General features: G+C 36.5%; 1 protein-coding gene across 1 annotated transcript; it reads left to right on the top strand.

The window, feature by feature from the left end:
* The first annotated feature begins 325 nt into the window (after window positions 1-325).
* On the top strand, window positions 326-13,498 carry LOC103039283 (solute carrier family 2, facilitated glucose transporter member 5). The gene is made up of 12 exons (XM_007246291.3): window positions 326-480; window positions 687-785; window positions 961-1,118; window positions 2,086-2,210; window positions 2,495-2,647; window positions 3,657-3,782; window positions 6,281-6,468; window positions 8,269-8,379; window positions 8,522-8,623; window positions 10,515-10,590; window positions 10,835-10,962; window positions 12,602-13,498. Exons 1-12 carry the CDS (start codon window positions 436-438, stop codon window positions 12,824-12,826), a joined length of 1,536 nt encoding a protein of 511 aa, XP_007246353.3. The 5' UTR covers window positions 326-435; the 3' UTR covers window positions 12,827-13,498.
* The last annotated feature ends 174 nt before the right edge of the window (window positions 13,499-13,672 follow it).

Genomic DNA, 13,672 nt, shown 5'->3' on the forward strand with positions numbered 1-13,672 from the left:
ACATGCTTGTGGTGAAGATATCTGTCATATCCTGTGCAGTAATCAGTAGTGCGAAGACTCTTTATCTCATTTATTTATCGCCTGTGGGTTCACTAACAATAGTAGCTTGTGCAGAATCACTCTGTAATCCTAATTACATAATTCCTGGCACTGGTGAAATAGTTTATAAGTCTTATATTGCCATTATGGCCTCTTCAAGGTTGATTTAGTTCTATGATCAAGTGCGTACTTCTCACCTGGTGTGTGCATGGTCATAACATTATCATAAAATGGCCCATGCATGTACTGCATAAATGACTGTTTGGCAAATCTGCGCTTGAGCATGCCAAGCCATGACTCCAATGTCCAAAGTGCATTCAGAGGAAACTACGACCTGACTTGTTTTGTCCAGGAGCTAATAGTATTGAGCAGCGACTGCTGGTCACAGTTACGAGCATGGAGAAAGAGATGATTGTGGGAAAAGAGCAGGAAAGGAAAGGGGTGAGTTTTTAGTATCTCTAATTTTGCTCCACACATCCTTTAAGAATCTAATGCTGATATTTAAACCAGAAAAGATTCACTTGTTTATGTCTGAGAAAATGTTTAGACTCTTTGTGACTGATGCACTGTGCATCTGTCCACTCTAAAACAGTTTGGATTAGTCAGAGTTTAGAGCTTTCTTTGTTAAACATATGTTTCTCTTGCAGAGGCTGACCGTGGTCTTGGCCTTGGCTACCCTGATCTCTGCGTTCGGGTCATCTTTTCAGTATGGCTACAATGTGGCTGTGGTCAACTCTCCATCTCCGGTACCCTCTCTCTCTCTCTCTCTCTCTCTCTCTCTCTCTTTCTCTCTTTCTTTGTCTCAGAACTGCTTTACAGATCATATTGTGTTTCACTGTGTTTCAGGATTGAGTGTTTTTGACTTTTTGACTATTTGTATCTAATCCGGTTTATACCATATAAATGCATTGTGGTTTACAGGACATGCAGAAGTTCTACAGCAGTGTGTATGAGAGCCGTAATGAAACCCTTACAGACAGTGTTCAGACTCTGCTGTGGTCCCTCACTGTATCCATGTACCCACTGGGTGGCTTCTTTGGCTCTCTCATGGTGGCTCCACTGGTGAACAGCTTTGGAAGGTAACTGGATTTTGCCGTTCATTTTGTTATAATCATGTTGTTACAGTCTGAACAAAAACTCTAACAAAACTTCTCTGCATCATTTCTATTGGTACATTCATCATTAAATGTAAAGGGCAGCTGGTATTTTAAACATTCTATAAAAAATAAACTTAATCTTGGATTAAATTACATGATCAAAATGACTGTGTATGCTCCCTTGAAGAGGCAATAGATGTTGCATTGGAAAGGCCAAGAATATTTCTATTTAAAGTCTCATGTATGCACAATGTTATGTATATACACTCAGCTTTCATATATTTGTGCATATTCTCTAAAAGCTAATGGATATGGATGGAATGGAGCAGAACCACTGGAAACTATGAGGGCAGTGTAGCCAATAGTTAAAAAAAATATATATATATACACCCACTGCCATACAGACAAAACTAAGAAAAATCTTTCGCAGAAAAGAAAGTTATGGCAGGCTTGTTTTTACACTGTTTACAACATCTTCCATTCACACTACTGTCTCTTAGTAGTAGTAGTAGAGCAAGGCCAATTGTGCTCTCTCTGACTCTGGCAGCTGATGGCAAGAATAGGAATCGAACCAACAATTTCCCGATCATAGTCACAGTTCTTAGCCAGCTTGATTACTCGGAGCCCCAGAAAAATCAGATTTCAAGTGGTTTTAGGCTTTCAAAAATCAATCTGGATAAAATATACCTATACCCCAAATGAGATTTGAGCTGACAGTCTGAAACCAGCCCATGCTTGATAACCTTGAAACCTATGACTCCAAACTTCTATCTAGTGGATGTATTGAGTAACATTCATTCCAATGTAATTTGGAATGAATGAAAACACATTAATTACTGTACATAAAGAGAGTATAAATGGGCCTTAAGGAAGGTTTATTTTCATCCATCCACTATTTAACTGATGAATTTCTTGAATTTCTCTTTTTCCACATCACATCTGCTTTCAGGAAAGGCACCCTCTTGTTCAACAACATCTTCTCCATTGTCCCTGCTGTAATGATGGGAATCAGTGAGGTGGTGAACTCATTTGAAATCATTATTGTTGCTCGTGTCATAATAGGAATCTGTGCTGGTTAGTACATCTCCACTCACTGATACACATTTTCAATATGTTCTATATATTAATTGAAATTAACAAAATGCTGTGTTGTCTTTCCACACTTATTTAAATATAAGTATTTTATATACCATTGCAACTTTCTCTGTTTTTTTGGTTTGGTATCAGTCAAATCCCTTACTTCTGTACAAAACCGAACCTTTTTTTTTAAAAACGCTTTTAACACGCTTATGTTGTTTTAATTTTTTTAAACCTACACCAAGAACATATTGTTCTATTAATCTGATCTCTGATTCCAGGCCTTTCTTCCAATGTGGTGCCAATGTATTTGGGAGAACTGGCCCCCAAGAATCTGAGAGGAGCAATTGGCATCGTGCCTCAGCTTTTCATCACTGTAGGCATCCTCACAGCTCAGGTGTTTGGGATCCGGAACATTCTGGGCAATGCTGAAGGTAAGACACCTGGAAATGAGCTAAAGAACGAATGCAGTAAAATAGTGGGGGTACAATTTCAACCAGTGCTTTCATAATTGTGTATTTCAGACAGTGTTTGGGGCGGTGGGTTAAAAGTGAAAACCTATATAACAACACTAGTGCCTTATTTAGATAAGAGACCATTTAAACGTGATAAGTTTCATTGATTTTACCAAATTGAAAACCTCTGGAATATAATCAAGAGGGAAATGGATCATCACAAGCTATCAAACCAAACTGAACTGCTTGAAACTTTGCACCATGAGTGGCATAAAGTTATCCAAACGTAGTGTGTAAGACTGGTGGAGGAGAACATGCCAACATGAAACATGAAAACTGTGATTAAAAACCAGGGTTATTCCACCCAATATTGATTTCTGAACTTGTAAAACTTTATGACTATAAACTTGTTTTCTTTGCATTGTTTGAGGTGATCCGTGTAATACTTTTAGGATGAGTTGGGAAGTTAAAAATAAGTTCTAACCTAACCTCAGTAACTCTCTCATTGCTGAATGCAATCAAATCCTCACAGCAACACAAAGACAGACATCTTCCTTTACAAAAAAATCTAAAGCTAGAGAACCAACTTCTGCAAGTTTTATTTTTTTCCATTGTACCAAAAGTTCATCTATGACATTCTACAAAGAACCTTTGCACATAAGAAAATGTAGTTAATTGTGATAAAAAACTGGGTGTTAGGTTGTGCACATATTTCATATCATATTTCATTATCAACATTGTTTAGATTTACCACACCAGTGATCCTCACCAGGCACACTGTCTCAATCAGCATATGTCTAATTATATAAATAAGTGTCAAAAGTTAATCTGATTACATTAATGTGTACAATTGCTGCTGAAACTCGGGTGCAGCAGTTATAGGCTGTGCTTTTATAGGTGTCTGGCTTATTGTAGTCTAATGCTGAGTGTGTATAAAGGTGTATTAACACTAATAGTTGAGCTATTGTTGTGTAATACCCCTCTGCAGGCTGGCCCATCATGTTGGCTCTTACTGGCATTCCTGCTGTCCTGGAGCTGCTCCTCCTGCCCTTCTTCCCCGAGAGCCCCCGCTACATGCTCATCCAGAAAGGCGACGAGAAAAATGCCAGGACAGGTACAAGCCACTTTCTTTTGTAAGAAGTAAGAAAGGATGAGATGCTGATGAAGAGGCATTTGGCTTCATGATTTTATTGAGGCTGTTTTCCATACAAAATTCTGTGTAGTCTGTCTAAAACTATAGGCTTATTCCCTTATAGGTTTATAATGCACTTATCAGTTTTAAGACAGAACCTTAATGGATTTTTACATTAATTATTAGGGTTTGTGAAACTAATCCTGTCTATGACTTATTATTAGAAAAAATTAGAATATCATTGAAAAATTACTTTATTTCAGTAATTCAGTTCAAAATGTGAAACTCATATATTATATAGATCTGTTACACATAGAGTGATTTATTTTAAGTGTTTATTTCTTTTATTACTGATGATTATGGCTTACAGGCAATAAAAAAACCCCAAAAATCTGTGTCTCAGTAAATTAGAATATTATATAAGGCCAATTGATACTTTTGGCAGTGTGGGCAGTGTGCCAAATCCTGCTTGAAAATGAAATCCGCATCTGCATAAAAGCTGTCAGTAGAGGGAAGCTTAAACTGCTGCACTGACTTTGGACTTGATATAACACAGTGGACCAACACCAGCAGATGACATGACTCCCTTGATCTCCAAATAAAATGCAGAATTTACTGATTTTGGAGATGGTTTGGATGGTCAATGTCTATTTGGACCGTTGGTTCCTATCGACACCACTTTGAACAAGTTTTGAATGACTTTCTGTATGAGTATGCAGAATTCCCCTTTAGTTCACTAAGTATTAAACCTGCAGTTTTAATCTGGTTAAAACTTTAAACAGTTAATTGACTAATAAAAGATAAAAGATTAAAAACAGCAAGCAAAACTGATAAAACCCGAGCTTTATTGAGATATAACGATATGCCAAATATTTGAATAAATCAGAAGAATACCTTTTTATGTGTTCAGACAAGCACCCGGCATGTGTTTATTAGCTGGAAGCCATGAACGATGCCTAAAGCAGAACTGATCAGGTTCCTCATGTGTTCGCTGAGCTCCGACCCGTGGGAAAAGATTAGATAAGTATGAGATATAGTATATGGAGGGGGGAAAATCTGGAGGTTTTACTTCAAGTAATATGACAATGGGTGTGACTAAGTGAACATGGCATGCGTGCTATTCTTCTTGTACTAACAAGCAAACGCAGCAGTCTGGAAAAGTAGCTTGAATGTGGAAAATTCCCCACATCCTCTGCAGTGTGATTATTTGCTTACCGAAGTGTCCAAGCATGTTTTTATTTCATGGCTCAATTACTCTTAAAGCAACACCCTTTGTTTGGTCTTCCACTGAACCGTTTTTAACAAACTCAACCGACAGCTTTCCTAGGAGTTCTGAAACAAGTGTCTGACCTAAATGTCATTTGTAATACTGTGGCCAATACTGTGGCTCTATGATATGTTGGAATCCACAGGTAATTAATTTAAAGAGTAATATTTTTTATGTTTGCCTTCTTTTAATAGTGCCAAAGAATGAATTTATTCAGTATTTTGTTAAAAACACTGTTTACTTTTAAGAGTTACTAGTAAATATGTTGTTTTTGGGCTCTGACGCAATTTAATAAGGTCATTTTACTTTAAAATGAAATCTGATGATTTTTCTGTTTCTGAGGGCTCATGACACAAGCTGTGGAGATTGTACACGGTTAGCTTTTAGCCTTGCCCCAACTCGCTTCCCTGAGTTTGAGTATATGCTATTGATACTGGATGAAATAATATCACTCACTTAACACTCTTACTTTGCCCTTTAATTATTTGTTAGCAACAGAAAAACAGAAAAAAAGCATTTTCTTTCTTTCAGTTAACAGCTGTGCTGAAGTTGTCAAGAGTTAATTACTTTAATTTAATGTCCTCTTGATGTGTTTGAGAGCATCAGTTGTGAAGTTATGAAGAGGTAGAGTTGGTATACAGTGAATAGCCCTATTTGAGTAATGTTCTAATCCATATCATGGCAAGAACTAATTAAAGAAAAAAATTACTTTAAGAAACGAAGGTCAGTCAATCTAAAAATGTTTAGGACCTTTGAAAGTATCTTCAAATGCACTTGCAAAAAAGTTATGATGAAATTGGCTCTCATCAGGACTGATACTGTATATATATTAAAACACAGTACAATATCACACTTCATTATAAATGTTGCAAAAATAATGTTAAATAATATCTAGACTATAATGATTATTAATTATCATTATAATATAGTCTTTGTCAAACTAAGGCAATGTACATAGTAAGAAAAAAATAAAAATAAAATCCATGTTTGCCATATTAGATTTTCTGGCGTTCCTTGTGTTACAAATCCTTCGTTTTATTCAACATAGAACGCTATTCATATGATAGACCTCACGTCAACTGCATTTATTGTCTTGAGACCTAGACTGGAATCAAGTATTACACTACACTACAGCACTTAGAATGTAACAAACTGAACAGCACTCATATTTGACTTAAAATTAATGAATGTGTGTTTGTGTTCTGTGTTTCAGGCCTCCAGCATCTGCGAGGCTGGCAGGATGTGGAAGAGGAGCTGAAAGAGATGCGGGTGGAGGAGCAGTCGGAGAAGGCTGAGGGTCAGCTGTCCGTTCTCAAGCTCCTCACCTTGCGCTCCCTGCGCTGGCAGCTGATATCCATTATCATTATGAACATGGGCCAGCAACTGTCAGGAGTTAATGCTGTAAGCCTCGCCATTCATTCATTTTATTATTTTATCATTTGCTCTGTCAACATTAGAATAGTTTTACAGGTATTTTACAACATAGGTTAATCAAAGGATCATCCTTTACTCCAACCTTGTGTAAATGATTAGTCTTTGATATTGCTTTGGTATTGAAGCTACAAGGCTGAATCTAGGTACTGGAACACTGAAGCCACAGCTAGCTGCTTTAGAGCCAGTAATAAATGGAAGGTTACATTTATTTTACTATTATTATTATTATTATTATTATTATTATTATTATTATTATTATTATTATTATTATTATTATTATTATTATTATTATTATTATTAGCTGCCTGTCTATGTATGGAATAGCAGTATACACATTTATAATGATATCATAACCTTACGGGACAACTTATATAGGTTGTGAGGTGTTATTTTGTGCGGTACCACTTTAAAATAAGAATACCTTTATAAAAGGTTTATAAATGGCTTACAATTAGTTTATTAATGGTCCACTGTGGGTGGTAATTCCTTCTATGACGTACAGTATTTGTAAATGGAATGGCGCAGCCACAATAATAAAGCACACAAGGTACCACTTTAAAATAAGACTACCTTTATAAGGGGTTTATAAATGGTTTATTATTAATCAGTTAAAACACATAGAAAAGGCAACAATAGATGTCTGTGGGTTCACTATTTGGCAAACAACAGGTCATTGTTGCCCTTTGTACGTATGTGTTATAACTGATTATTAATGATTTTTAAGGCATTTACAACCTAATTAATAACCATTAAAAAACTCACTGTAAACCATTTATAAACCCTTTATAAAGGTAGTCTTATTTTAAAGTGGTACCTTTTGTGCTTTATCATTGTGGGTGCGCCATTCCATTTCCAAATACTTTACGTCATAGAAGGAATTACCACCCACAGTGGACAGTGCAGTGTGTGGTAATGATCATGACCAGCGGTGTCTGCTTTGCATGTATGAGGTCCTGGGTTCAATGTGGTTGGTGTGGCACAATGGATAACACCACCCCCTTCTAGTGAGCTACCACATCATGTAAGAGACTGGGGTTCAATTCCCAGTCTGGGTGACTATACTACTCTACACCAATACGAGTCCTTGGACAAGACTCCAACACTACATTGGTCTACTTCTATAATAGGAAAAAACTTGAATTATGGTCATGATAAGAGCGTCAGCTAAAATGCCATGTATATCAATGTAAATGTGTCTGGCCTAAATTGTCTGTACATACAAGCAAGCATCCCTGGCCGAAATAGCTACCAGTAGATGCAGGAGGCTCTTTCTTTAGCCTTTAGCTTCCAAGGGAATGGCAAAAATCATCGCACATTATACTAGTTCCTACTAGTGTCCTGTTATTACAGACCTTTGGTATTATATTTAAGTGTGGTTATGTACTTACATCAAATATATATTCTGTCATACTGCATATTTCATATTTACAGACTGACATGCTAAAATCCATGTAACTGTAACTAGTATTGTGTCAGCTTGTAAATATTCACAAAAAGTATAAATTACTGAAAAGCTTAGACACATGCTTCTCTTTGTTTACTTATGTAAACCAGATGTCAGAGATGACAAAAGCCAGTCTGTTCCAGATTACATAACTTGTGATTCAGTGTAAATCAGGCATGTGGTGGAGTATAAACTTCCATTAATTGTTACCTTGTTGCATAACATTACATTACATTAGCTTTGGAGCTTCGGTGCACAACTATTGTTTTATTATTGCTTTGATTTGGAAATCTTCTGATACTGATTCTGGATTCTATCCTCAGATCTATTACTACGCGGACAGCATCTTCGGTACAGCAGGGGTGAAAGAGAACGACATCCAGTACGTGACTGTGGGAACGGGCACCGTCAACGTCCTCATGACCTTGGCTGCAGTAAGTGTTGTGTTTTGTTTCTTTCATCTTGAATGTCTTTGCTTGGCTGCAGCTGTTCTGGATGGGTTTCTGGATGGGTGATTTACTGTATCGTGGATGGCTGTTGTAACTAAGAATGAGTTTGTTTTGTGCTGTTGCACAGGTGTTCATAGTGGAGGCCTCAGGCAGGAAGCTCCTGTTGCTGATTGGGTTTGGGATCTGTTGCGGGGCCTGCGTGATCCTCACCGTGGCCCTCAGCTTGCAGGTACAGAACTCGCCTCTGCTATTCCTTAAGCCCAAGGCTGAGTTAAAACAGCTTTTTATTTTTATTGTGAAAGATCAAAATCAATTTTCCTTTATGTGGCTGCAGGCCTTTACCAGCAATAAATACTCAATCAGCTGACAGGGCAGTGTTATTGATGTCATAAATAGACCTGGGCAGAGTTAAAACAGAACCAGCAGAACTGAACTCTGGAACTCCAGACAGCTTGTGTGTGTGTGTGTGTGTGTGTGTGTGTGTGCGAATGTGTGTGTCAAACAAGCATTAGCAGCTTAATTACCACCTCTTTCTACACACTTTGTCCATTTTTCAACTCCACTGTACATTTCTAGTCTTTGAAATCTTTCTAGTCTTTGTAACTTTGTCATTTTCTTCATTGATGCTCTAAAGGCTCTATTTGGCATGCATCTCATATGCATATTCTTCCTGTGTGGAGTAAACTTAAAAAATTGCCTCTAGTCAACACCTCCAAACTAGCAGGATTTCTGGTATGACAATATTTAGCTTTAATTAGCCTTTGTTGTGGTCATTAATAGGGTTTGTATACTTATTTTAAACTATCACTATATGATGTTTTTATGGTTGCTCTTAATGAAGACATCAGTACTTATGCAATTTCTTTGTGTTATTATTTTCAACACATAATATTTGTTAATACCGTTGATTTGAATAAAGATTAGATTAGATTACATTTTATGACACATTCATGCAATAAACCAAGAAATTCCAAAGGGTTCACATACTTCTTCTTGCAACTGTGTGAGTGGACGAGACACAGCAGTATAATATACAAGTATGCATAGAGACATATACAGTACTACAGTCTGTAATAACATAACTACACAGAGGTGGAAAGTAACGAATTACAGTTACTCATATTACTGTGATTGAGTAGATTTTATGAATAATTTGTCGTTTTTAAAGTAGTTTTTAAAATAGGTCATTTTACTTTTTCTCAAGTTTGACTCACTTTGACACAAGTAATTTACTTCGCTACATTGGAAAACTCCTCCTGAATTTATAAAGAGTTTTGTTCTCCATGGCAGCGCAGCTGAACTTCTCCATGCAGTGTTTATTACGGTTAGCGAGAGAGACGCTGTGTAAATCAGCTGTGTAGCCTGGGGTCTGTGTGCGCAACTTGGGGGAACCGGTGTTCTGTCGATTTACGCTACCCATCGATATGTGCTTTTTTACGTCACTGTGCATGCGCTGACCAACATTTTTTTGTATGTTTTCATGTTTTTCATGATAATTCCTTAAGTTTTTATTAGGAACATCTGCTTGGATGTAAAAAAACATGTAAAAAGCAGTTAAAGCATAGCAATGGCAAGTTAAAAAATAATAATTGTACTTGTAACAAAAAAAATAGTTTATAGTCACCTATATGACCATAACTTTTTAACATTAACTTTACTTAACAGTAAAGAAAAAAATGGATCATAGAACTTATGCCACTTGTTCTTGAAAATGTTTTATGGGGTGGTTTTAACAAATACTGCCTGAAAGGTCAATTTTTTAAAATTAAATAAATATTTAATTTATGATTTATACTTTTTTACATCAATTAAATAAAAGTAACTATGTAACTTTTACTCAAAGTAAATTTTAAATTGAGTACTTTTTTACTTTTACTTGAGTACATTTTTAGATGGGTACTTTTACTTTTACTTAAGTAGAATTTAGTTATAAATACTTTTCCCACCTCTGGAACTACACAATTTTCCTATATAATCAGTAAAACTAAAAAATGGATAATTGGTGTAAAAGCATAATGTTGTGCTTGTTCAGTGTGTATAAGCGTGTATGAGAGTGAGAGAGAGGTCTATAAACATGACAAAAGTACCCCACTGATCATACTCTGATGACCCACCCACAGGAGACTCTGCACTGGATGCCCTATGTCAGCATCGCCTGCGTCATCATTTATGTCATTGGACACGCCATAGGCCCGAGTAAGTGCACATCTGGCATCATCTAAATCTACACAGTTTTAACTCTGAAGCTTTGAGAGGCTGCTTAAGAAGTAGCCAGTATGAGAGTGTTTTAAAGTGGATATAAACCAGACTGTAAAAGCTAGAGCTCATAAATTCACAGCCCGCTGCCTCCTCGAGGAAGGATTGTGTGGTGATAAAATGAGCTGGAAACACATGCGCTGTGAAAGTCGATGATGAAAGGCTTCTGCTTCTCTCTTCACAGGTCCGATTCCCACTGTGATTACCAACGAGGTCTTCCGGCAGTCCTCCAGGCCAGCAGCCTTCATGGTGGCGGGCTCCGTCCACTGGCTTTCAAACTTCACAGTGGGCCTGGTCTTCCCTTTCATTGTGGTCAGAACTGAGTTATTTCTGTTATTAACTTCACATTGTGATGTTTGATCAAATCTAAGAATATCACACAGAACCCAATAGTGGCAAAAGCAATCTGCCGTTAAGAATGTCTTAACATAGAGAGAGAGAGAGATGGCTCAGTGTGATGCTCATATTTGTGCTAAGAAGCTTTCGGGAAACCCACACCAGTATTTAACCCTATTTGTGTACTCTCTTTTTGCTGTGATATATGAGCGTAGTTATGTAGTTATATCCTTGGTTAATTCAGTTATGTAATAGATGGCTTTTGATATACTTTTTGACATACTTTTTACACATGCATACATGTTTTCAATTTTGCAAAACAAGATTTGAGCACAGCAAACAACATAAAATTGAAATATAATTTAACTTATTACCCATTATTACTTATTACTTAAAACACTGTGAAAAGATCTCTAGAGTGGCACAACAGTCTAACTGCTGGTCATTAAGTGTGAGGAGATCATACTGTAGGTTCAAATCACAGCAGCAGCTCAGAGCTCTATTGTCAAAAGCTTTACAATCTATCTGAGAGAAATTAAAACAGACTAAAACATTTACACAATATTTAAGCTTTAAGATTTCATTTTAGTGCAGCTCAGCTCATTTAGTGATATTTTTTATTAATATATTATACGTTTCTAAATTTAAAAAGCATTGTTGATAATTAAGGATAACTAATTTCTTGGATAATAATTGCACTAAACAATATCATTGTCATTTTAAGAATATATGACACTGATATATATATATATATATATATATATATATATATACATACATATATATGTATATTATCATTGCATTGTGCGAAGTCTTGCTGGAAAATGAAATCCATGTGCTGTAAAATCTTTTGGTAGACTCGACTTTGGTAGACATCATGGCACGCGAAACCCTCACTGATTGTGGAAACTTCACACTAGACCTCAAACACTAGACCTCACTGTGTGCCTCTCGTTATTGTATAATTTAATTATATAATATTTAAACTTTCTGAGATACTTACTTTTACTTTTTCATTGGCTATAAGCCATAATCATCAACAATAAAATAAATAAACTCTTAAAATAGATCACTCTTTTTAAATCACATTTTGAACTGAATTACTGAAATAAAGTATCTTTTTACTAATATTATTTTTTTGTTGTGATGCACCTGTAAACAAACATGCAAGTAAAGACAATTAGCATTATCATTGTTGTGAGTCAGCAAAATGTTTGAAGTCATTTGACAGACCTTTTAAAATGCAGAACTTAAATGTGAGTTTTGACTAAACTTAAAGTTAACTTTAACCCCAAAAAAGGTATTATAATCAATATTATATATATATATCTGGTCTGACCTTACCTTTTTACAGTGCAAATACTAATCAACTAAACCTGTAACTGTATTCTGTCTATAATGGTTAATGGTTAAAATAATCACAGAACAGTTCCAGTTATTAAAAGAATAAACACATGAGCAGTTTCTAGTTGTTCTTTAATCGCCTTTAAGAACCCTGTTAAGGATTAGGGTTTACTGAGCAGTATAAAACCAGCAGAGCCTCATCAAAGTCAGTCTGAATGAGCTAATGAGGAGAACCACCCTGCTTATAGTTTCCATGTGTGTGTTCCTGCAGAAAGGGCTCGGGGCCTACGGCTTCATCATCTTCGCTTTTATCTGCCTCGTCACGCTCATCTACATCTGGGTGGTCATCCCAGAAACCAAGAACACCACCTTCCTGGAGATCAGCAAGCTGTTCGCTAAGAGGAACGGGGTGGAGATTTTGGTGGAGCCTGATGAGAGCAAGATGAAAGAGGCAGGAGTGAGAGACGACAAGCAGGTTGCAATTACGTCCCTCTGACCGCAGACTGGATCACCGCTGGGGACTAAGTGCTTCTTTATGTCAGGGCTCTGGTGTAAGTCTGAAGTTCAGAGGCTTTTACTGGATTTGGATGATGATGTGTTTTGTGTTTCAAAGCACGTTACATCTTTATCTTCAATAATTGACTGCCAGTTAGACTGTATGCATTATGATTTTTTTTTTTTTCGGTACATTAGACTCTTATAAAGCTCATAAAGGCTACTGGCATTGCAAATGTGTCCAGGTTACCAGCAGTTAAATCATGCTGGGCCACTCTATGATCCTGTACATCATAGAGTGCATCAGCAGAAACCTAATGATATGTTTGACACTGTCTGTTAAAGGGCACCTGAGAGTTGATGGCGTATAGCCAGCGTAATTATAGTACAAGTGCAGGCTTCTAGCATTGGCAGTGTAAATAGTAATTTTACAAGCAGTTGTGTAGTCTAGGATTGGCACGTGGTGCAGCCGAATCAGATCACGAGGAGTTCTAGCAATATCACTTGAAATAAGGTTCAAAGTTCCTTGGCAAAGATGTTGGCAAAGAAATCATTTTCTCTTTTTTTTTTTACGTATTTTTATTAATGTTATTGTTTTTCTTCCAGTATATGCAATGATGCTTAAAATAAGCTATTTTTTATATTACTGAATAAAAAGTTTGCTTCAGATTAATTTCTTTTGTTTTTTTTTTCTTTCACTTTCTGAACTAGTATCATGTCCGATGAGTCTTCAGCCAGAGTCACTTGCCTGTTCACATGGACAGTTCAAGCCAGATTCCGCTAGCTTTGATTGCAGCACACATTCACTGTGACATTGTTTTGATAATTTTCTGCAATGACACAAGAT

Source organism: Astyanax mexicanus, chromosome 13, assembly GCF_023375975.1.
Source record: "Astyanax mexicanus isolate ESR-SI-001 chromosome 13, AstMex3_surface, whole genome shotgun sequence".
NCBI classification, from domain to species: Eukaryota; Metazoa; Chordata; class Actinopteri; order Characiformes; family Acestrorhamphidae; genus Astyanax; species Astyanax mexicanus.

Bases quoted from the DNA above. Each gene is read 5' to 3' on its own strand.
- LOC103039283 (XM_007246291.3), top strand. From the start codon at position 436: ATGGAGAAAGAGATGATTGTGGGAAAAGAGCAGGAAAGGAAAGGG. The intron at 1,119-2,085 runs GTAACTGGATTT...ATCTGCTTTCAG, and splicing joins CTGGTGAACAGCTTTGGAAG to GAAAGGCACCCTCTTGTTCA. The intron at 8,380-8,521 runs GTAAGTGTTGTG...GCTGTTGCACAG, and splicing joins TCCTCATGACCTTGGCTGCA to GTGTTCATAGTGGAGGCCTC.